At 48.3% G+C, this 25,360-nt stretch overlaps 1 protein-coding gene and 1 long non-coding RNA gene across 2 annotated transcripts in view; both read right to left on the reverse strand.

Annotated features, from left to right (window-relative positions):
• The window catches only part of KLF7 (Kruppel like factor 7), an 85,497-nt gene extending 76,459 nt beyond the window's left edge, over positions 1 to 9,038 (reverse strand). The window contains exon 1 of the mRNA XM_033170178.1: positions 8,758 to 9,038. Coding sequence (XP_033026069.1) covers positions 8,758 to 8,973 — 216 coding nt within the window. The 5' untranslated portion in view covers positions 8,974 to 9,038. The remainder of the gene's footprint in view (positions 1 to 8,757) is intronic.
• A 15,136-nt stretch (positions 9,039 to 24,174) lies between these two features.
• On the reverse strand, positions 24,175 to 25,168 carry LOC117061372. Its single transcript, XR_004428081.1, has 3 exons — positions 25,070 to 25,168; positions 24,834 to 24,835; positions 24,175 to 24,204 (listed from the first exon to the last, which is right to left on the reverse strand). It is a non-coding gene; the product is annotated as an uncharacterized LOC117061372 (long non-coding RNA).
• Positions 25,169 to 25,360: the final 192 nt, after the last annotated feature.

The raw sequence follows: 25,360 nt of genomic DNA on the forward strand, positions 1-25,360 counted from the left end.
CAAATATAACGCTGCATATATTGTTTCTTACCTTAATGCAATAATAATAAATAACGTATAGGAGCCAATGCAAAGTATAATTAGTAAAAACAACAAGAATAAGTTCTTACTTTTTTGCATTGACTCAGGGGCGTACCCAGGATCAAAACTGGGGGGGGGGGCAAGCCATGGTCCTTCAGGTTGTGACATTTCAGCACGGAAAGGCGAATGAAACCAAAATTTTAGGGAAATTATATATAATTATAGCAGTGCTTTATTACAGTAGTTATTACAATTATTTGCTTGGTTTTTTAAAAATTTATTCTAGTTACATGTCTTATACCAGGGGTGGCCAACTCCAAGAAACTGTGATCTACTTTCAGCAGTGATCTACCCCGTTTTTTGGGGTTCAGCTCAAAGTTGTTTTGGGGGGGTGTGGTGGGTGGGAGAGAGGGCTTCCCCCTCTAAGATAGGTTGGCAAGCGAACTAAGAAAGAAAGAAAAGGGGGGTGGGAATGGAAAAGTGGGGTGGAAAAATATAAATTGGGGGGTGGTGGGTGGGAGAGAGGGCTTCCCCTCTAAGATAGGTTGGCAAGCGAATTAATAAAGAAAGAAAAAGGGGGGTGGGAATGGAAAAGTGGGGTGGAAAAATATAAATTGGGGTGTGGTGGGTGGGAGAGAGGGCTTCCCCCTCTAAGATAGGTTGGCAAGCGAACTAAGAAAGAAAGAAAAAGGGGGGTGGAATGGAAAAGTGGGGTGGAAAAATATAAATTGGGGGTGGGGTGGGGTGGGGAGAATATCTATTAAAAATATGTAGTAGTTTAAAAAATAAAAATAAAGGGGGAAAATCTTTTTCTTCTTTTTCCTTTTTTTGAAAACAAAAACAAAAGGGGAAGAGAAAAGAAAAAGGGGGGATAGAGGGAGAAAAGGGTAATAATAAAAATTCAAATAGAGTGGCTGCAGCAGCTGTGGGGGGTGTTTATTTATTTTTATTTTGGTATCTGAAGAAGTGTGCATGCACACGAAAGCTCATACCAGAAACAAACTCAGTTGGTCTCTAAGGTGCTACTAGAAAGAATTTTCGATTTTGTTTTGTTTATTTTCGTTTGTTTGTTGTTTTAAAAATGGGATTTCTCCCCTTGGATTAAAAAAGGAGGGGAGGAAAAAAAAGAGAGGGGGGGGGTGGGAGAGCAAGGCAAAAAGCCAAAAAGCAAAAAACAGGTTTTTTTGGGGGGGAATCGCGCCAGGCTCTGCAGCGCGCCGGCCTCGGGGCTCCGGGCCCCGAGCCGCCCTTGGGCCATCGTTGAGCATGTACACCGCCCGCAGCGAGCGCTGGCGAAGCACCAGTTGGCGGAGGTTTCAGAAGCAGCCCGGACGTTTTCGCTGGCGCCGCCCGGCCTTCCTGTTGCACGGTGGCGCAGGAAGGCTCCGAGTCCGGCCGGACCCCTGGGCGCCCCCGGATCCCGCTGCCAAAGAGGCGCCGGACGGCGAGGCGGAGCAGCAGCAAAGCCAGGCGGAGGCGGCAGCAGCACCATCCGGCGACCGACGGGAAGGTCCCCCGCCGCCTTCCCGGGGCCGGGGAAGGCGCAACGGAGCCAAGCCCCACAAGGACACCCAGCCACCCGCCAGGCCCGACACTCCAAGGAGGGAGGCGGGCAGGCGCGACGGGCGCAGCCCAGGCGGGCCAGGAGCGCAGCGCAGTGCCCCCACCACTCCGCGCCACCTCCGCGCCCCAGGCAGCCGCCCCGGAGCCGAAGGAGGAGCGCCTGTTGCGCGCTCACAGTGGCGGGCCACGGCGGGGACGGCCCCGCTCCGCTCCGCCAACTGCGCTGCCGCCGTCGCACCAGGCCCCGCCCCCGCGCCTCCCCCCGGCTGCCCCCTCCCTCCCTCTCTCTCTGCCCCCTGCAAACCGCCCCTCCATCGCAGGCAGGGCTGGCGCGTCTTCCCTCCGGCCGAGGAGTTCTCAGGCGCAGTGCCCCCACCACTCCGCGCCACCTCCACGCCCCAGGCAGCCGCCCGGAGCCGAAGGAGGAGCGCCTGTTGCGCGCTCACAGTGGCGGGCCGCGGCGGAGACGGCCCCGCTCCGCTCCGCCAACTGCGCTGCCGCCGTCGCACCAGGCCCGCCCCCCGCGCCTCCCCCCGGCTGCCCCCCTCCCTCTCTCTCTCCCCCCTGCAAACCGCCCCTCCATCGCGGGCAGGGCTGGCGCGTCTTCCCTCCGGCCGAGGAGTTCTCAGGCGCAGTGCCCCCACCACTCCGCGCCACCTCCGCGCCCCAGGCAGCCGCCCGGAGCCGCGGCAGGGCCACGAAAGAGCCGCATGCGGCTCCAGAGCCGCAGGTTCCTGACCCCCGATTTATTCTGTTGCTGCTCAGCCTGGTGAGGGACAAGAAGCAACACAAGAGCACTGACGCCCCCCATCGTATGAACCTGGCTCAGTGACAGAACACACACTTTGAATGTGGAAAGGTTCCTGGTTCATCCCCGGCCTCACCAGCTGGAAAAGGTTCTCAGGTAGCAGGGACAGGGAAAGACCTTAGAGCTGCTGCCCACTGGAGTAAGCATGACCAACTGCAACTCACCAAAGAGGCAAGGAGCAGAGAAACAGGATGTTCCCATGAGTAGCATGCAGGTTATATCTGGTTATCCTTTGTTGTTGTTGTTCAGTCGTTCAGTCGTGTCCGACTCTTCGTGACCCCATGGACCAGAGCACGCCAGGCACGCCTATCCTTCACTGCCTCCCGCAGTTTGGCCAAACTCATGCTAGTCACTTCGAGAACACTGTCCAACCATCTCGTCCTCTGTCGCCCCTTCTCCTTGTGCCCTCCATCTTTCCCAACATCAGGGTCTTTTCCAGGGAGTTCTCTTCTCATGAGGTGGCCAAAGTACTGGAGCGTCAACTTTGGGATCTGTCCTTCCAGTGAGCACTCGGGGCTGATTTCTTTAAGAATGGATAAGTTTGATCTTCTTGCAGTTCGTGGGACTCTCAAGAATCTCCTCCAGCACCATAATTCAAAAGCATCCATTCTTTGGCAATCAGTCTTCTTTATGGTCCAGCTCTCACTTCCATACATTACTACTGGGAAAACCATAGCTTGAACTATACGGACCTTTGTCGGCCAGGTGATGTCTCTGCTTTTTAAGATGCTGTCTAGGTTTGTCATTGCTTTCCTCCCAAGAAGCAGGCGTCTTTTAATTTCGTGACTAGCTGTCACCATCTGCAGTGGTCATGGAGCCCAAGAAAGTAAAATTTCTCACTGCCTCTATTTCTTCCCCTTAGCATGGCTAAAAGGGGGAGGGGGGAATGCTGCTGCCTGTGCAAAAGCCATCTCTTGTGTTTGTGAAATTCCATTATTACAAGAGATCCTCTTTCCACCCTTTCAGAACATACCAAACATAACAGTGCAGAACAGGAAGGACGGTATTGTTTTAAACATCCTCGAGAGGAGATATGATAGCCATCTTCAAGTATCTAAAAGGCTGTCATATGAAAGATGGAGCAAGCTTGTTTTCTCCTGCTCTGGAGGGAAGGACCCGAACCATTGTCTTCAAGCTGCAAGGCAGGAGGTTCCAACCAAACATCAGGAAGGAATTTCTGACAGATCAATGATATAACCAATGCAACCAATTTTCAGGTTATTGTGCTTTGAGTCTCACCCACATCACGGCACTATTAAAGATCTGCGCCGAGACCAGGAGTTAGAGCAAATAAGGAATTCAAATGAACAAATTGTAAGCTGCTCCCAACATATTATTCCACACCAGAGGCAACAATCTCACACTCCAGCCAAAATTTCACACATACACACACGCTCTTTTATAAATATTCCAAGCTTGCTTTCTGAACCCACCAACCAATTTTTAAAAAGCATGATCAGGCATGAGGCGAACCCAGCAGAACACACAGCCACAGGATAGCTGCAGATAACAAGCTGTTTCCTGCCCATGAAACATTCTTCTGCGTAGGTTCATTCAAGATCTTAGAGGTCTATATTTAATTCCATTCAAGCGATAACATTTGAGCCGAGTATCCTGTCCAACGCAGCCATTTGCTCTCTGCCCCACTCCCGTTTCTGTTGCAATGAGATGCTTCAGTCTTGCACAAGACTTTGACGATCTGCCTTGTGAACATCTGCACGAACAAAAATGCTGGCTCTTTTCAACAAACCTAACCTGAGGACAGACAGACTAAGGTGGCGGGGGGGGGGGGGGTGGGAGAGAATATGACCTGCTCAGAGCAACCAAGAGGAGAGATTTGAGAACTTTTGGACTTGGGTCTAGCATCTAGATTGTGGGCTTCCCATAGGTCTCTGACCAGGCTGCTGTGAGAACAGGAGGCTGGACTAGATGGGCCTTTCGGACTTAACCAGCAGAGCTCTATTTAAACTTAGGTTTTCCCAGCCAAAGTCAAACTCTAACTCTAATCTCTTAGCGCTGGCTCTTGGAGCATGCCCAAAGGATCCTTCCAACAACCCCCAAACTTGCTCACTCTGCAAGTGGTTAAGAATTCACATTTTCCATTCCGCTCCATAAGGAGCTGTGCTCTGCCAAATCCTATTGAAATAAAGCCATCAGTCCAATCTATGTTGCACCTTTTGCTATCAGGTATGGCACCAACGGCCCCTGCCAAAGTAATCTGGCTTAAAACCAGCGTGCAATGGACATCAATTCTCTTCCACCAAAGGAGTCTGCCTACTCCACATTTAACAAGTTATTCAGAAATTGCCTCATTGTAACTTTCCATGCAACTACTGATACATTCTCGGAAGCAGAGACCAAAGAACTTCCTCCTCCTTCAGCTACAGGGAATGGCCGTGTGTGTGTTTGTGTGTGTGTGTGTGTGTGTGTGTGTGAAAGGAGGGTGGGTGGCAGCCAGCGATTATTTAGCAACTGTCTTGGGTTATTGTGCAGACACAGTACTGTAGGGTTTTTAGGTTATTATGACAATTGTCAGCTACACCACATGCAACTTTTTCTGTTCTGCATTCACAAAGTTGCTGCAAAACAGTAGGCAGGCCAGCAGAGAGACAGAAGAAAGATACCGTTCTCCACAGCTGTCAATCTCAACCAAATGTCTACTGGGGTGCAGAAAGCTGCACCCCTTAGCATATTTTATTGAATGCAACTTACACAGATTTAAGTATTCTAAAGTCCCATGGATTTCAATGGGAGAGATTTAAGCAAGGGCTCAACTTCGCCTTTGCCAAGATCGTGCCTTTAGTATTTATACAGTGCTTTTCCTGGGTAGTCTAAGAGCAATTTCATACACACACTCTCAGTCATCCTGACAACATCTCTGTAATTGGATTTCATGTTTCCATGCCCATGTTGCAGACAGAAGCTGTGGCTTGCCCGTCAGAAAGATGCTGGACGAGATGGGCCTCTGGCCTGATCCATGCCCTTCTTTTGATCTTAAGACCTTAAGGTTCAATCCAGAGCCTTCCCTCATTCTATTACCTGCTGAAGGTTGAAGATTTCAGTCTAGCAAGAAGCTTCGTACAGCTGAATAATAATAATAATAAAAACACGGCCCTTCAATAACAGAACTGTGACCTTCCACCATTTAGGAACACGAAGATGGAAGAGCTGGACCAAACCAAGGATGGTGGGAATAATTTTTTTTTTTTTTGAAAGAGTTGCGCTTTGGGAATCCATGTCTGGAATCAATTGCAAACGTAACTTGACCCATATACCTGGGAGTAAGAAGTCCGTGGGGCTTACTTCTGAACAGAGTGGTAGAGGATGAATTCTAATCCCTGGAGCACCATTCTCAAAACGCTGCTGAGATCTGGCCAGGAAGAGGACAGCAGGAAGGGAAAAGGAAGCAGAGACCTGCCCCCACCTTCCTTCTCTCCTTTGCCCCCTCGGCTATGCGCCCACCTCCCACCCAGGTAGTTTTATTGAATGTTGGGGTTTTCTACTGCATTGTTAGCTGCCCTGGGCAGCCCACTGGGAGAAAGGTTGGGCCAGAAGCACATTTACGATATAAAATGAATAAGGGTTGTCCCAGAATAAATTCCAGTAAAACTGAAAGCAACTGTGGCAATTTTGCTGCACTCAAAACCCAGGGTTCCACGGCGGCGCTCCCTTCAAAAACAAAGCTATAATTATCTTTTTCAAACTGTTTATTTATCTTTTACTGGTATTATACAGAACAATAACATTCAAGCTCTCCACACACACACACACACAGAACAGATTAATACAAGCCCCCCGCTAAGGGATGTTAGCTAAAAGTATGAGTCCAAAATTTGCAGAGTCGTGATGGCCGATAGATAAAAAATCTGAGAAACTTGTTTGTCGTGATTTTTGTGGACACGCGTCTGGAAATCGCGGTGCCTGGGGGGAAGTGAGAAAGCAAAGCACGTGCCTAGACAAGAATGGGTCCATTTGGTGATCTCGGCTGTGGGCATGCTTGTCTCATGTCTCCCTCTTCTTTAGATGATAATGATACTACAAAATGTGATAAGAGAAGCCTGACCTGCTGCACTGGGGAGGGGTGCCCCCTGCTCAGGCTGCTGAATGGGCCACTGGACATCTGCCGCCACCCCCCAAATCCTGCCACCACGGCACCAATGTCTACAAATTATTTCTGTGCAGCTGAATCACTGTTCCCCTATGACACTTCCCATATACCCTGTACCCATCCTAAATTTTTGTGTGTGCCTTTGGTTGCAATCCAGTACCCACTTACCTGGGAGAAGGCCTGCTGAATTCAACGCAACTTACTTCTAAATAAACGTGCCTGGGACTACATGTTCAGTGGCATGAAATGCGGTGTCCCGAGTTCGAATCTCACTTCAGCTTTACTGAGGCCTTAGAGAAGCCACTATTCTCTAACTTGCCTCCCTCCCAAGACATACAATATTGTGCACTGGCCTGCTCTCGTGTTCTTTTTTCTTTTTCTTTTCGTGAAGTTTAATGAGATAACGTACAGGGGCACTTGGAAAACTCAAAAGATACTATACAGCGCGAGCTCGTGTAAGAAACAAAAAATGGTTTGATTGAAAGGTTCGTGTGATTATAAAACAAAGATTGACTAAAGGATGTAGGTCAAACACCTGAGTTCTTGAAATGCAAAGAACAAGCCACTCTCCTTTAAATGTAGCATTTGGCAGAAAACAGTCTGCTTCCTTTCAGTGCACTAGGACAACCTCACAAAGTGTAGCATACAGTATCTGCCTGAGGCATGCTGGCTATGTCAACAGATTATCTCGCATTGAACTGTCTAGACTGTTATTAATATGCAACTGATTCAACAGCAAGGGCACTGCTTGTTGGAAGCAAACTGGAAGAACTGTTAAGTGGGGCATTATTCGCCTCTCCAGCTGAATCAGTCCCTTAAAGGAGAAACATGTAGAAAACCAGATGTGACTCATCATCAATGACTATGCCTAGCAAGCAGGCAAACAAAAGGCTGCTCTTCCTTTAAGACTAAAACAGACCTGAACTGCCCCCCATTGCCTGGCAGTGCTATATTTTGCCAGAAAACCTTTCCCCTAAAGAAAGAAGGAACCCGAGGCTGATATGCTACTAGGGAGATCCCCCCCCCTACAATAATGCCAGAGCGACAATAAAAGTGGTTAACAATTCCACGGCAGTAATATCCAACAATAGATGCAGACAGCTAGGGCACGTGTACATCACCTTAAACACACACAAAACACACCTTTAAAAGTACGTTGTGGAATCACGCTAATCGATATCGTTTGGACAACTGGAAGATAAAATATGGCACCTCATTATCTCACTCACCCTACAGCTGTCATGGGGGGGGGCATGTACAGTATGCAAGTTACATTTGCAGCCACATGCTTCTTCATTTCTACACCTATCTCCTAAACTACACAGGCCAGGCTTCTCCCCCTCCCCAAATGAAGACACGTAGTTTGTACAATGGATAAATAATCATAGACTTGTAACCAAACCCAGCAGGGCAACTCGTAGCAGCGCTACTTTAGGTAATATTTCGCCCTAATGAAAAGACCCCTTCCAGCTACATCGACGATCCCAGCTGATGCATTTGATTTCTAGTCATTTCCTCTCCCCATCTTTGTACATATTTAGGCTAATCACAAGATTTCACACCCAGTCTCCTATCTCTCTCTCTCTCTGGATTCCCCATCGTTTGTCAATCAGTTTAACCTCATTACCCAATTTCCATCTCTGGTTGTTATTTCTTAACCCCTTTGCTGTCTAAACTCTCTTCTGGGTATGCTTGAACTGTCATGTCATTGTTCTAAGCGGAAAAACAAGCTTTCTTTTTTTTAAAGGAAGCGAAGTAACACAAAGGATTTTCTTTTTTCTTTTTTAGAAAAAAAATTGCAGTGTGTGCCTGGCTTCTGCAATCAAGTCTCTCCAATAAAGGAACTGATTTGCCCCGACACACCAATTACCTTGCAAAAAAATCTGAAAAATCTATTCAGCTTCCACCAGCTGTTAGTTGTTAACATGGTTGAAAGCAACCCCCCCCCCCGTTTCTTTTTAAAGGGAACAGCAATGAAAGGAGAAGCAACTTTTTTTATTTTGAAAAAAATAACAGAACCACAATGTAATATGAAAAAACACTCAAAAGAACAACTTCCACCGGACCTCAGATGCTCCCTGATTACTATATGATCTAGGATTTAATGCAAGCAGCATGGCTATCGATAACATTTATGACAGTGTTGCTTATTTTTTTTTTAATATTCACAGAAAATGAGAAACAATATCAGAAAAGCAGCTCTGATTCACCAGCGCTTGCATTTAAGAGATTCACAGGAGTAACGTAAATGGTTCACCTGCTGCCAGTTCTCCTCCAAGGATGGCAAAGCCGAGAAGTAACCGGTGTCGTGGACAAGCTGCAGTTCCTGGAATATACTATAACTAGCCAAAACATCCATGTTGCTGCTTCTGCTGCTGCTGCTGCTGCCGCTTCTGCTGAAAACAACAAACCCCGACCCTTTCCTTTTAGGTTTGTGTTTGCAATTTTGCGGTGGGCTTTTAGTTCTGTTCATTAAAAAGGGAAAGGGGGAAGAAGAGGAGGAGGAGGAAGAGGAGAAGCGGGGGAAAGAAGGACAGTTAAGAGCAATCAATCCAGCCGTCCTTGTCCTCTGTTTTGCTTTTGTTTGCGATATATGCATATGCTGCTGCTTGGAGTCACACTTTTCAGGGACGGACCCAAAGCAGGAACAGGAGCGGAGGAAAGCGGGGGGAGGAAGGAGCCCCATCAACGACCCAGAGAGAGAGAGATTGAGAGAGAGATTGAGAGACAGAGAGAGAGAGAAGGGATAAATGCTCCAGAACGTGTACAGTACAAGCCGTCAGCCAGAGAGGAGTGGGGGGGGGACACTTCTTCTCCACTTGTAGTAAAAAAAGCAATTGCCTTTCCAGGGCTCTGTTGCTGCTGACTCCAGCTCTTGCACCGGGGAAGGGGGGTTGGGGTTGGGGATGCAAACTCACTGACACGAGACTGCCATCTATTTCTGCATTGCTGCTCGCTGCTGAATGCAATCTTTGCTCTTTATTTTTGGGAGGTTGCATTTTCTGCCTGGCGCGCGCGCGCGCGCTCCCGCCAGGCGCGCTCCCATACTTTCCTCTATCTCTTTTTTTTCCCCGCTCCCTCCCTCCCTCCTCTCTCTCTCTCTCTCTCCTCCTCCTCCTCCTCCTCCCCAGCCCCTCCTCCCTCCGCGCAGCCGTGGGATCTTCAGAGGAAACTGTCCATTAAGGCAGCGCGTGACCATGTAAGGCAAGAGGGAGGTGGGCCGCGAGGGCCTCTCATGAAGTCACTGTCGCCCAATGGGGTCCCGGAGCGAGGCGGCGGAGGCGGGGCTCGGCACGGAAGAGCCGCGGCGATTGGTCCGAGGGCAGGATCCGACGTCCGCCTTATAAGGCAGTGTAAGGGGAGCTATTTTTAGAGGGCTATATAAAGGAGCCGGAGCGGCTGGTGCGCGGCGGAGTTTGCAGGAGAGAGAGAGAGAGAGAGCGCGCCGCCCCAGAAGCTGTGCGCGGCTCGCAGAGCGGACCTTGGTCCCCGGCCCGTTTGCAAAGGGGATCCCGTGTGATCAGAGGGTCTTTGCATTGCAGCAGCCAGCCAGCATTTAATATATATATTATTGCATGGCCAAGCGAAAAAAAAACCGAACCAGAAATGAGAAAGCAGGAATCTCCCGGTTTTTCAATGAGATATGGGGGGGGGGGGCGGCGCACAATTTCAGATCTGCTTCTCATTTCCCACTTTTAAAAAAAAGAGCAGCCAGAATCCCATGTGGAAAAGCAAAGGGGGTGGGTGGGTCGAGGAAAGCGTATTTATCCCGGGGGTTGGTGCTGTTCTGTGAACGCCGTTCGGGAAAGTTTCCGGCGGCTGTATTGCAGGCTTCACTCGCTGCAAAAAATGCGTGCATGGACTGGCGATTAAAAGCACGCGCGCACAAAACACGCGTTAAGTGTCTGTCTGTCCTATATACGCGCAATGAGGAGTAAGGCCCGTTGAACTCCGAGGGGCTGCTGGCTTCCGATAAAGCATGCGCAGATCAGGATCGGGCCCCGCAAAGTCTGCAGACCTTGCAAGCGCTGTCGCGGAGTTACCCCTGGGTATAGCCTTCTCTGTCCTCAGTTCCAAGTCTACCCGCCACCAAAAAGAGAAAAAGTCAGAAATGTTCTGTTGTGGCATGTGCGGTCGAGGAGCCTGGTGTTTAAAGCAGAGGATTAAAATCTGTGACAACACTGGGTGAATATAACCCTTTACGGGCATCTGAAAGCACGGGGGGTTTATACCAGAGGCCCATCCACTTGCATATTTCGTTGCCTACCAAGTTCTTTGTGCAAAGCAGTTTAGTGAGCGTTTCAGGCCGAGTTTTTCCATAAATGGTTCGTGCTTAGGCCACATCTTCCCCAGAGTGTGGTGGCTAAAAGGTAGTTTCACTTGGAATAAATGCCAGAGCTAAGGGTTTTGCTGCATGCAATGTGATTTGTTGAGTGGCAAACAGACAAGTACCGGTATGTGCTCCTTTTCTGTCGGTTTTTAAGGCTTGGCAGTAGCTCCAAACTCCCAGCCAGGGCTGGTCAGAATCCAGATGTGTGGGTTTCCTCATCCCCTCTGCCTTTTCTGAGGATGGGAGAGGGGGACTGTCACTTGCTATATAGATGCCACATAGTGTACAGTGTTTTGTAACAGTAAAAAGGTAAAGGGAACCCCTGACCATCAGGTCCAGTCGTGTCCGACTCTGGGGTTGCGGCGCTCATCTCGCTCTATAGGCCAAGGGAGCCGGCGTTTGTCCGCAGACAGCTTCCAGGTCATGTGGCCAGCATGACAAAGCCGCTTCTGGTGAACCAGAGCAGCGCACGGAAACGCCGTTTACCTTCCCACTGGAGCGGTCCCTATTTATCTACTTGCACTTTGATGTGCTTTCGAACTGCTAGGTGGGCAGGAGCTGGGACCAAGCAACGGGAGCTCACGCCGTGGCAGGGATTCGAACTGCTGACCTTCTGATCAGCAAGCCCCAGACTCTGTGGTTTAACGCACAGCGCCACCTGGGTCCCTTTTTTGTAACAGTAGCCCTGCCCTTTCCTGTATCTATTATAACAGCAGCCACGCAGAGAAGGAAAATTGCACATCCTTGTTGAAACAGCTGCATGCTGTCTTTGCTGCACTCAGAGGAGGGTTTAAGCTTCCCATTTGGATGGGCAGCAGGGGGGGGTGAACCCAGTGAGGTTTGCAAGAATGGGAGCAGGGCTGGTTGAGGCTGTTGGTGGGAGTTGTAGCCACCAAACATCTGGAGAGCACAGGTTGGCAAAGTGCTGGGATATTCAGTGGGAAAGAAGTTCCATTAAAGCAGGCATTTCATGACTTGGGATATGATCATTTTGAAGAAGAAGAAGAAGAGTTTGGATTGATATCCCGCTTTTCACTACCTGAAGGAGTCTCAAAGCGGCTAACATTCTCCTTTCCTTTCCTCCCCCCACAACAAACACTCTGTGAGGTGAGTGGGGCTGAGAGTGTGTGACTACCCCAAGGTCACCCAGCAGCTGCATGTGGAGGAGCGGGGAAGCGAACCCGGTTCACCAGATTACGAGTTTACCGCTCTTAACCACTACACCACACTGGCTCTCTCTGAATGCCAACAAGCAGGGAAAGAGTTGTCCCGACAGCATTGGGAAGGAAGGAAGAGCAGGTGTCTCCATTTAATAAGACATGCTGCCTAAAATCTATATCTTATTAAATAAACAAGACATAACCTCCTGGTCAAAGTAGCGTTTGCATACAAACAGATTGGCTCTGAATACTGTTTCTGATCTAGAATAACGGGGGCACACAGTCCAAAATTTGGCTGGATGTTTTGAAAATCTCCCCTATCTTTTCAGCCCTTTCCAGAGCTGAGCAAAAATTTCTCAAGACATTTTGCTGAGAAAACAGATAATTTGTCTCTTTCTGATTTTACCTAGATTTTACCTGATTTTACCTAAATTTTGTGAATGCATTTCTCCCCCCCCCCACTCCAAATATACTCCATCATTTTTATTCTAGCATGTGTGTTGGCCACCTTTCTTTCCTTCACCATCCATGCTCCAAGATGATGCTAGGTCCACTGTGGGAGATGCACAATGGCTAGGGAACAGCAGAAAGAAAGACAGAGAAAGAATAAAATGGGTTGGGTTTTTTTGAAGTTTATGGTGTTGAACATCCCTGGGGGGATTTACACTAGACTTTGCTGAGCCAGCGTTTGCTAGCCAGGGGGGGGGGGGAGGCACGTTACACTCACATATATTTGGTTCAGCCAGGGTAGGAGCCTTAGCACCTGCTGAGCCAGGAATCAGCTGGCTGAGCTGGAGATTGCATGCGCTCGCACCTGGTCACCTGCACGGACTTCTAGTATATTTCCTTTTTATATATATATAAAGAATTTATTGGCATTTCCACACTAAACAACAAATAAAAACATACAAGCTACAAAAATACAAATACAAATATAAAAACACTACAAATACAAATAACAAAAACAAAGACTTATACATACCTAACACCACACGAACACTGGAACACACAATTAATTATTATTTAAATCTTGTTTCAAATCTTACTTGGGGACTTCCTCCGTTCTCTCATCTGCGTTCAGTTCGAATTTACTTTAGTAACTTTGTAACTATTTTAACATTCATTCACCATTATCCTTAATCAAATCAAATAACATCTTAACTTATCTATATCAACTTATTACTAACCATAATATTTTGCATAAACAAATTAAAACACAATCTTAACTTCTATACTATTTTAACCTAACATTATATAACTAAAGCCTATTATATTCACTGGATTTCACTTCAAATGTCCAATTTTCACGTTGTTTTAAATATTCTTTAAATTTCTTCCACTCTTCTTGCACCTTCTCCTCCCTCTGGTCTCGGAGTTTCGCGGTCAGTTCTGCGAGTTCCATAAAGTCCATTAACTTCATCTGCCAATCTTCTACTGTCGGGAGCTCTTCACCTTTCCAGTTTTTTGCAATCAAAATTCTAGCAGCTGTTGTGGCATACATAAAAAAAACACTTTATCTTTCCTGGGTATCTCATGACTGGTCATGCCCAACAGGAAGGCCTCTGGTTTCTTAGTAAAAGTGATTTTCATCACTTTTTAAGTTCATTGTAAATTTTCTCCCAGAAGTCCTTTACCTTTGGGCATGTCCACCACATGTGATAGAAGGTACCTTCTACTTTTTTACATTTCCAGCATTCATTACTTAAGCCATGATACAACTTAGCTAATTTCACTGGTGTTAAATACCATCTATATACCGGACTTCTAGTATATTTTCAAGCCCAACTGCTATTGTTAACATGAGCAACTTGACCTGTGGAGCAGCAGCAGCAGCAGCAGCAAAAGCTTCCCGGAAACAGTATTGGTGCTGATTATTAGGAGTGGGGAGCTTGGGGCTGTGCAGATGCAGTGGTGTGGACCCAATCCAGCATTCCCACACATGGCGTTCACACAGCCCTGACCTTGCCATCGCTTCCCACTGTTGGCGTCCATCTGTCTTGAGAGGCAACGGAGTGTGCATCTAGGGGTGAAGTCAAACCTTTGTGTTAGCGCCGAAGTTACCTCCCCTGGCGGTAAGCCTGGGCAGGGTGTATGGAGGAGGTCCTGGGCTGCCCAGCAAAACAAAAACAAGAACGCTATCGGCCTCTGATGTGGTCCAAAGGAAAGCAGCTGGAACCAGCTTGGCTGCAGGAGTTGCCGGAAGGAGGTGTGTAATTCATCAAAGACTGGTTAAGTTACGAACTATCTGACAACAATTCGCAGTTGAATACGCTAATAGGATTTCAAGAAGCTTTGTAGTTAATGTGTAGAAATATTATTGTAATTATGGTAGATAAAGTGAGTAAGAGATGTATGATAATGTAAGCAATGGTAGATTTAAGAAGTATAATGTTAAGATATAATTCTGGATGCCATGTGGAGGTCTGAGGGGAAGTCATGGCTATGCTAGCCAAAACTGAAATGAATGTGAAGTATATTTTATATTTTTTGTAGTAATTTAGTATAAAACAATAAAAAAAATATATTTTTTAAAAAAAACTATATTACAATGCAAAAAAAGAAAAAAAGAAATCTGCAAAAATGTGAGGCATGCAAAAAGAGCTTCAGAAATGTCACTGGATGATTTCACAGGTCCCTAATTATAACCATCTACTGTCTTAAGTACAGGTAAAAAAGTAAAGGAATGTACCCCAGGATGGTTAGTGTCAGGGAACTATCCCCGACTCAACGCGGAGTGGTTTAAGGGCTCTCAGGAAACACTCCAGTTCCCACCTTGCCAGCAGTACCTCCTCTAGCAGCGGGAGGAGTGATGAGGCATCCAGCGAGGAGCGGGAGGTCTCTCAGGGGGAAAGGAGCCGAAGCTCTGGGGGTGCACAAGAGACCCAGCACTCACACAGTTCAGCGGGCGATACAGGGGGTGCGCAACTTCTGTCGCCCCAAAGGCGCCGTGGGGTGAAACGAAAAGATGGGAGGCGGGGTTTTCGTATCCCTAAGCTCTTTTGTTGGGGTCAGAACCGGAAGGGACCATTCCCGGATTCTGACACCGCTTGATACAGACATGAAACTTCTGCACTGCACATAGTTTGCACAATAAAAACCTTAAAGGAAACAGCGGAGTTCTGGCTGCTTACTCATGAGCAACTAACTGAGAACCTTACAGTTTAAGTTCAGTCAAAGGCGACTACGGGGTGTGGCACTCATCTCGCTTTTCAGGCTGAGGGAGCTGGCGAGCTGGCATTTGTCCGCAGACAGCTTTCCGGGTCATGTGGCCAGCATAACTAAACCATTTTGGGCACAATGGGACACTGTGACGGAAGCCAGAGCACATGGAAACGCTGTTTAGCTTCCCCGCCAGCAGCAGTACCTATTTATCTACTTGCGCTGGCCTGCTTTCGAACTGCTAGGTTGGCAGGAGCTGTGGGACAGAGCAATGGGAGTTCACCACTGTCGCAGGGATTCAAACCGCCGATCTTCTGATGGGCAAGCCCAAGAGGCTCAGCGGTTTAGACCACAGCGCCACCCGTGTCCCTACTGTCCTTAAGTATGCACAATTCTGTTAAGTGTAATGGGAACCGGGCCTTATAAATTATTCTCTTCTTTAACGAAGCCTCTATTTATTCCAGGAGAAGGCATTCCACCTCTTTGGATCTGATCTGAACAGACAACTAAAATCTCCACAAACAGTACAGTGCAATAAACGGCTCAATTTCCTTTCCTGGAACCAAGGCCTTTTCTTCAGGTCCTTGAAGTCCCTCTAATTTCCTCTTGTTTTGATAGCTTCCTCCTCAACCTCTCACCTTCTTGTGAAACTCAACCCCCCCCTCCACATTCCCGAAGTGACATTTTTTATTGAGAGAAACTATCTTCTTTCCCCTTAACCCTGAGGTATTTTACTGATGTGCTGGACACTCTTTTGCAGTAGCTTTTCTACAATGCTCTCTTAAACCTATTTCAAATACAAGCAACCATCCCCACCCCAGCTTATAAGAAACAGGAAAGGGGGAAAAAATCATAGGAATTTGCCGCCTTCTATCATTTCATCACTTGAGGTGTTAAAGAGGGAGAGGGAAAGGAGCCCCACAAGAAACCTAGTTTTCTAGGGCAAGGAAATCCTTGCAGGCCCATATTTTTAACCTTCCGCTTTTTAATTGAAGGGATGTCTCTGAGGTATTCCTCTTTAAATGTGCTTCTGCTCGCTAAGCCTTTCCGTCCTTGTACCAATCCGCAGAAAGTAGTTTGTGCAGCCAAGAATTTATGTTAGCTCCGCATTCTGCTTCAGAGTGTGTTCCCAAAAAATCTCACATGGCCGCTTACAGGCATGGTGGCAAGTCAGTTGAGTTTCCAATTTAGGATGAGATTCACAAACTGGTCACCATGGTCAAATGACTGACCTTCTGCTTGTGTCCAAAAATATATATGGACAGGAGCGTACCCAGGATCAAAACTAGGGGGGGGGGCAAGCCATGGTCGTTCAGGTTGTGACATTTCAGCACGGAGAGGCGAATGAAACCAAAATTTTGGGGAAATTATATATAATTATAGCAGTGCTTTATTATAGTAGTTATTACAATTATTTGCTTGAATTTTTATTTTATTTTTATTCTAGTTACATGTCTTATACCAGGGGTGGCCAACTCCCAAGAGTCTGTGATCTACTTTCAGCAGTGATCTACCCCCGTTTTTTTGGGTTCAGCTCAAAGTTGTTGACCTTTTTTGGGGATGAGGAATGCCCCGTTTTTAGGGGTTCAGTTCGTTTTTAGATTACTGACCATATTATGTAAACAGCAAACAAAAACAGCTTCAAAAAACAGAAAAACTCCCCCCCAAACAGAAAGCCCCCAAATGGCTGAAAAACTCAGTTTCCTAGGATCCTCAGCCATCACAACTCACCATGCAAGGGAACTGTTCCAAAGCTCCTTTGCCACGATCAGTCGGCGCAACACACACACACACACACACACACACACACAGTGGCCGGCTGCCGGTCAGCAGAGCTCAATTGTTATTTAGATTTGGGAGGGGGGGAAAGACCGGTAGTTGAGCTTTTTAGGAGAGCTTTTTTTTTCCTTTTAGGCTGCCGATAACCGTTTAATTATTATTATTATTGCTTCTGGGGGGGCAGGTGCCCCCTCCTGCCCCCACTTGGGGTACGCCCATGTATATGGAGCAGTTCAGTTCCTTTCCCTGTTCTCCTGTATACTTATTATTCATTCATTCATTTATTCGTATAGTAAGCTTAAATTCTCTTCCACCTTCAAGGGTGTGCGTAGATCTAGATGAGAAATATCACAGGAAAACACAAGTTTCCATGGGCCTCGGGTACTACCAGTGATGGCATTATTTGGGGGTTACTAATTACCGTATGAGATTGTATCCCACGTCATTGCAGGCGTGATGCCTCATCCAAACCCATGGGTGAGGAGAGAAGCTTGTCAATATTTTGGGGTGCCTGTTACGATGTCTTTATATTTTTCTAAAACCTACAGTCACGATTCAGCAAAAAAAGTCAGACACAACTAAGAGATAGCATTTTGGCTTAGTTAGCTACATGAAATCTTGTGCCTGGGCTAGATGACCCCGGGGTTCCTTCCAAGTCTACAATTCTATGATTCAGAATGAAGGTCGCTTATAAAAAAATAACTTTTACACTGTAGTCCTAAGCCCCCTTTTCATGGAAACTAACTGCTATTCTTTACACTATACAATACTTAATTTTTCAGCCCATTACCATAAGGGACACTGAAGCCAATGTCCTTATGAATGTAGTTTGAAATATTTCTGTAAAGGGTGGAGGTGGTGGTTTTTGTGTGTGCGTTATATCTTGAAAGTGAGTTTGAGAAGGGTAGTATCTTGGCTATCATCTACAGAACATTCTGAAGTCGCCCTAATCTTTTGAATGCATAGTTATAGCCTTCTAAAGTCTGCCTTTGCACATCAAATCTTAGGCTGTCTATATCTTATTGGATTATAAATACTTACCCTTTTGCATTTTGAGACTTGGTTCTTCATCAGTAGGTAATTAAAATATAGACACATGCCTTTCTGGATATTGTACTTCAAAAGCACCTGCTTTTACTAGAGGACTAAATACTGTATTGGTGTTGGTGCACATATTCAGATGTGGATTGGGGGCTATATTTGTTGTGCATTTTTAAATAAACACCCACAAGGACATTTGGCATAGCCATCTTCCAGGTTATATCCTACTTCCAAGTTGTATCATTTACCCAGTTCACAAGTAACACTAAGCCCAAACGATAGGCACTCAACAAGGAGACTGCAGCCATTTTATTCCTCCAGCCCTGCTGCTACTATGTTGTTGTGAGCTAAGCCATGGTTTGGCTCAGTGTGTCATCTGAACCTGGGCTCATGGTTTGTCTTGCTTGAGAGTCTAGACTAGCCATAGCCAAGATTTGGTCTATGGCTTACAGCTTGTGGTTTGTCTGGAGGAGACAAATCGTGTTCAGACAACACACTAAGCCCAAACCATGGTTTAGCTCACAGCAGCGGGACCAGAGAAGCCAAGTGGCCACAATCTTCTCTTTGGAAGCCTTGACGCTCACACATTTGTGCCTTTACACTTGCTCGCTTCCACTCCATTCCTACAGCATTCCTACAGGGTATATTTTTCCAACACTCCTCCTGATCTTCACCTTTGTCCGTGCAACAGGGGTAAGATAGAGGACTTTATTCACTTTTCTTTCACTGCTCTTTATATGACTCAATAAGACAGAGGCTCTTCCTATTAATTCCCACGTCCATCGTCTTGGAAGATGACTGTATGAAATACTTATTGGTGGATGCCAACCCCATGGTTACCCGCGGTGTGGCCATCTATATTTTGCAGGCCCTGAAACTCAGGGCCACCTCGATAGGTTAACTTTTTTTTTTGTAAATATTCTGAAATACCCATAGCCACATGATTTATTACTGCTTTTACCATATCTTGTTTTATCTACCATGATTTATATCTGTTGTTTAGCAAATGTATCTAACATGTCCTGTATAACTGCGGCAGGTTTCTGCCTGAATTCTTTTCTATGTGCTATGGCCAATTGGCTAACGCAATAAACTTTGATTTGATTTTGGCATAGCATGATGTGCAAACTCAGTCACTTTGTTCCTTGTCAGCCTATGGACTACTAGAGGGCTTTCTTGAGAAACATGGTTCAGACAACCTTGTTGGGGTTTCGCCCTAAACACGAATGAAGGAAATTCTAAAAAAAAAAAAAATACAGCCGTACGGCTGGAATCTGCCAGAGTCTGTTACCAAACTGTCTCTACGTCCTTGGGGATTTCTCTTCTCTTCTGTTCCTGATAACAAGCTGTTGAAAAGATGGCCTCTGAGTATACCAGAGATTTAATAAGGAAATTCTCTGAGAGTGGCAGAAGCAGCAAAGGTTCCTGCATGTTCTGTTCCAGGCCGACAGCCTTTAATGACATGACAAGGCTTATTTTGGCTCACTGGCGGCTGCTTAAAAATCAACCTGGTTTTGCTGTACAACTTGAGAGGAGCGCTGAACCCGTGCCATCCTTATTTGATGTATGAAAGTGTCCTGTCTTCTGTCGTAGGTGAAATCCCATCTGCTTAGACCCCCTCAGCCTTCTTCAACACTGCAGGTGGAAGATGTCTCACTCTGAAAGATGCTTGTGTGTGCTCAGGCTCTCAGCATCTCACCTGTTAAGTTGTGGGTGGACACAACAGACGACACAGCGATTTCCAAAACAGCTCTTATTTATTTGCAGGCTGGAACAGAACTGAGCTGGAGGCCTCAGCCACCAGCTTATATAGAGCTCAGCTACAATGTAACAGTAACAACATTCTGCAGCTAACCAATCCCTGAGTGTCAGTTTCTAATCCTTCATTTGCATAAGCTGACCTGAGTGAAAACCGCAGCAGAATAAACTATATACACACACCCCTGGTGGCCAAGGTGAGAACTTCAATACATAACACCCCTCCCCACCGAGATAAGGCATTAGGTTACAAGCATAGTGGTTCCATTATATACAGCAATATTCATTAAAACACATAGCATAACAATTCAATTTACGATGCAGCATTATGTGTGCAGATTGTGTGTAACATAGTCTTTTAGATATGCTGGGCGTTTGGGAACCCTACCTGACCGCCGTGGGCCAGTATCAGAGCCCGGTTGGCTGCCCGAGTCCCGTTGCGACTGCTGTGCTACCACTGGCGTCGTTGGGCCTGAGGTCTCCGGCTCCGCTGCTGTTGGAAGGCCTGTCACGATCGGACTTGGTGGACACTCAGGCAAGGCGGTGGTCGGCGTCTCAAGGGAGTCAGGCAAAACCCCTGCAGTGGCTCGGCTTGGCCCCATGTCCGCAGTTTGTGAAGGGGGTGTAGATGGAGCCTCGCCTTCCAATGGTGTCGGTTCTAGAGCTGAGGCTGCCGTTGAGGGTACTGCGGTATCGTCCAAAGTTCCAACCCGGCGCCTCAGTTGGTCTATGTGCCGGCGCCACAAACGCCCGTCCTCAAGTGCCACCTGATATGAGCGGGGCCCAGTGACTCCCACTATCGTGGCCGGCACCCAAGGAACGTCCCCCACGTAGTTTCTGGCAAAAACCTTATCCCCGGGAATAAAAGACCTTGGTGCGTTAGCACCGCCCGGGGGCTCGGCTACCCCGAAGTCTGGATGCAACCGGTCGAGCGGAGATCTGAGGCGACGGCCCATAAGCAGTTCAGCTGGACTCCGCCCTGTGGCTGCATGCGGGGTAATGTGTTGCACGAGCAAGTATTCCGTAACTCGCTCATGCCAGTCCTTCTGGTCCAGGCGTGCCAGTGCCTCTTTCGCTGAGCGCACCATTCGTTCTGCCTGTCCGTTGCTGGCCGGGTGGAATGGAGCTGTTAGGGCGTGGCGGATGCCCAGCCCCAAGAGGTACCTTTCAAAAGCGCCCGATGTGAACTGTGGCCCGTTGTCGGAGACGAGGACATCAGGACATCCATGCGTTGCGAATAGGCCCCGCAGCACCCGGACTATGGCTTCGGTAGTGGTGGAGGGCATCAGAGCCACCTCCAGCCATTTCGAATAAGCGTCCACCACTACCATAAAGGTCCGGCCGTGAAAAGGGCCAGCAAGGTCAATGTGCACCCTCGACCAGGGTGCCTTTGGCGTCTCCCAGGTGTTGCCCTTAGCTGCCGGTGGTGCAGGTCTCGATTCTTGACACGCTTGACAGGAGGCAACCCAGGAGGTGATGGCCTCGTCCATGTTAGGCCACCAGACGTAACACCGAGCCAACGCCTTCATTTTAACGATCCCTGGGTGGCCGATGTGCAGAGCCTCAAGGACGCGTTGGCGGAGTCTTTGGGGAACCACGACTCGGTCTCCCCACAGTAGGCAGCCGCGATGAGCCGAGAGCTCATGCTGTCTGGTCGCAAATGGCTGGAACTCAGATGTGAATGGCCCTTCTGGCCACCCCCTCCACACCCAGTTGAGCACACGTCTGATGGTGCGGTCCTGGGAAGATGCGGAGGCCACATCGGTAGCCGACACTGGTGCAGCTGGGAGGTCCTCAAGCAGGAGTACCGATGAAGCAGGAGCTGGATCTTCCACCAACGCCGGAAGGGGGCAACGACTGAGGGCATCAGCATGGCCCAGCGACTTTCCCGGGCGATGAATGAGCCGATAGCTGTATGCTGCCAGAAAAACAGTCCATCGCAGCATGCGTGGCGAGAGGATCGGCGGAGTAGGTCTGTCTCCTGCAAGGAGGCCCAGGAGCGGCTTGTGGTCAGTGATGAGGTCAAAGGTTCTCCCGTAGAGATATTCGTGGAACCTCTTCACTCCAGCCACAAGCGCCAGTGCCTCCTTGTCGAGCTGGCTGTAATTCCGTTCCGCCGGAGACAGCGTTCGAGAGAAGTAAGCAAGTGGTGCTTCCCTCCCATCCGGGAACCGGTGACTGAGGACTGCACCGATGCCAAAGGGCGAGGCGTCACAGGCGAGGACCAGTGGTCTGGCTTCACTGTACTGTACCAGCACACTGTCTGAGGAGAGGAGGGACTTGACTGCGTTGAAGGCCGCTGTCTCCCGATGACCCCAGGACCATGGCGCCTTTGTGCTGAGCAGGCGGTGGAGAGGCTCAGCTAGCGTTGCCTTGTGGGGCAGGAACATATTGTAGAAGTTCAGCAGCCCCAGGAACGCCTGCAATTCAGTCTTGTTCTTTGGAATCGGGGCCTCCTGAATGGCCCGGATTTTGGATGCCGTTGGGTGAAGGCCAGAGGCGTTGATGAGGTAGCCCAGGAACTCCACCTGTGGAACGGCAATCAGACACTTTTCCTTCTTCACCTTGAGTCCGGCCTCCTAGAACCTGGTCAGCACAGCGCGGAGGCGCTCGAACAGCTGCTGATTTGAGTCTGCGGATACCAGTACATCATCGAAATATGGTACCACGCCTGGCAGTCCCTGCAGAAGGCGCTCCATGAGGCTTTGAAAGATGCCGGGAGCCACGCTCACCCCGAACTGTAGTCGGCGGCATCGGAACGCTCCTCGGTGGGTGACGATCGTCTGAGCTTCAGCGGTGGCGTCGTCAACAGGCAGTTGTTGATAGGCTTGGGCAAGGTCCAGCTTAGCAAAGACCTTGCCTTCGCCCAAAGAATGCAGCAGGTGTTGGACGACGGGAACTGGATACGCGTGCTGCTGAAGCGCCTTGTTGATCGTGCACTTGTAGTCTGCGCATATCCTCACCGACCCATCCGGCTTGACAGGTGTGACGATAGGCGTTTCCCACTTGGCATGGTCGACCGGCTCCAAAACCCCTTGCGCGATTAATTTGTCCAGTTGTTCGTCCACCTTAGCCTTGAGGGCGAACGGAACCCGGCGTGGCTTTAGCTTGAGTGGAGCTACTTGTGGATCAAGGCTAAAGGAGATGGGTGTGCCTGTATATTGGCCCAAAGTGCCATCGAAAACCTCGGCAAATTCTTTAGTTAACTTTTCCACTTCCGCGTTGGAGATGCAGTTGATGCCGGTGACTTCCAGACCGAGGGCGCCAAACCATTCTAGCCCTAGGAGGCTGGGCCGCGGGTCTTCAACTACCACGAGTCGGAGTGGGCCCGAGAAGTTTTTGAACTTGACCTGGAACTGGCCGACGCCCGTCACGGGAATGTCGTTCCCCTGGTAGTCCCTCAGGTGTACACGATGTCGGTCAAGCTGCCTCTTAGACAGCTTGGGCACAAGTCTTTTGATAGTGCTCCAGGACACAACGGACAGGGCAGACCCGGTGTCGATCTCCATGTCACACGGAGCTCCTTCGATGAGCACCGTGATGTGTAGTTTGCGTCGCGTAGGCGAGTCGGTTTGTCCAATCGTGGTTCCGGATGAGCAGCAACAGTTGGTGAGAGCAAAACAGTTACTGTTTGCGGACCGGGTTGACGACTTGGACTTGCGAGATGGTGAAGAGGCTGTGTTTGATGGCGTAGATCGGCAGACCTTGGCGATGTGACCCTTTCTGGAGCACTGCCGGCAGATGGCGTCTCTGAATCGGCATTTGACGCGGGGGTGGTCGCCTCCACAGCCGGCGCATTCTGATTGGCCCTTGGACTTCTGTTTGAACTTCCCGCGTTCCCGCTTCGTCTGGTGCACGTCATCGTCTTCGCTGGTTGATGCCTCGTCGCTGCTAGCCTCTTCATGGTGTACGGCGATTGGCTTTTTTGTAGGTCGTGGGCTGCTGGCCTTGCGGATCTCCTGGGCGGAGAGTTCAGCCGCTTCTGAGGCCGCAGCCTCCTCGATGGCCTTCTGCAGCGTGAGGTCTGGCTTGGCAAGGAGGCGCCGTTGCAGACAGTTGTCCCAGACCCCGCAGACGATCCGATCCATCATGGCATCGTCTAAGTCTCGGAACTCGCAGGTTAATGCGGCCTTTCGGAGAGCGGCGACGTAGTCGTTGATCAACTCCCCCTCTGCCTGGTTCCGGTGGTAAAAGGCGTGGCGGGCCACAATTTTGGACGGCTTATTTATTTGCAGGCTGGAACAGAACTGAGCTGGAGGCCTCAGCCACCAGCTTATATAGAGCCCAGCTACAATGTAACAGTAACAACATTCTGCAGCTAACCAATCCCTGAGTGTCAGTTTCTAATCCTTCATTTGCATAAGCTGACCTGAGTGAAAACCGCAGCAGAATAAACTATATACACACACCCCTGGTGGCCAAGGTGAGAACTTCAATACATAACATCACCGAAAAGCTCCTGTGCCTCACAGAGGAGCTTTGAGGAGAGCAAGGAAGGAAGATTTGATACACACGTCGGCAGTTTAAGCATAGATCCCACCTTCCATCGTTTCCCTCTGTTTTTTAATGTGACTTTAATGCTGGACTGTCCATTTGTTGTTGTTGTTCAGTCGTTCAGTCGTGTCCGACTCTTCGTGACCCCATGGACCAGAGCACGCCAGGCATGCCTATCCTTCACTGCCTCCCGCAGTTTGGTCAGACTCATGTTGGTAGCTTCGAGAACACTGTCCAACCATCTCATCCTCTGTCGTCCCCTTCTCCTTGTGCCCTCCATCTTTCCCCACATCAGGGTCTTTTCCAGGGAGTCTTCTCTTCTCATGAGGTGGCCAAAGTACTGGAGCCTCAACTTCAGGACCTGTCCTTCTAGTGAGCACTCAGGGCTGATTTCTTTGAGAATGGATAGGTTTGATCTTCTTGCAGTCCATGGGACTCTCAAGAGTCTCCTCCAGCACCATACTGTCCATACCCTGCACTAAAACCATCAAAACTAGTGCACAAATAGTAATCTGGATTCTCTGCCAACTTTACAACCCACATAATTTATGGGAGGAAAGTAAAGGGGTAGGGATATATACATTCCCTCATCCGGTCCCCAGCTTCTGAGACTTCTTTGCCAGGTCAGAACATTTTCAAGCCCATTTTTCATAGCTGTTTGGGCTAGTAACATTCTTTTAAAAATAAAAAAATAAAAGAATTAAGCTTTCATATGGACCAGCTTTCATCATTTCTGCTGGAGGACTACAACCATCTTTTCTTGGTTTTGAAGTTATTTTCCTTGATCTGTTCTACAAACCTTCTTACAGACGACCACAAACAATGTAAACAGAAAGGTCCATTTATACCATTTTCTTCATTGAGGGGGATATGACTGTCACGGGGACTGTAGGATTTCGTGGAATAAGAGCCAGTTCTTCGTATTTCCTCTTTGTGCAAGGAAATTCAAAGTGCATTTTTTTTTAGTATGAAAGCAATTTGTTGGAAAGAACAGGTGTACAATTGGAGATTCAGTCTCTCTCTCTCTCTCTCTCTCTCTCTCTCTCTCTCTCTGTGTGTGTGTGTGTGTGTGTGTGTACCTTTAGGAAGCATGTGTTGCTATTAAGACACTGACATAACAGAATGTGTATTGAGCACAT

This window comes from Lacerta agilis, chromosome 1 (assembly GCF_009819535.1).
Source record: "Lacerta agilis isolate rLacAgi1 chromosome 1, rLacAgi1.pri, whole genome shotgun sequence".
NCBI lineage: Eukaryota > Metazoa > Chordata > Lepidosauria > Squamata > Lacertidae > Lacerta > Lacerta agilis.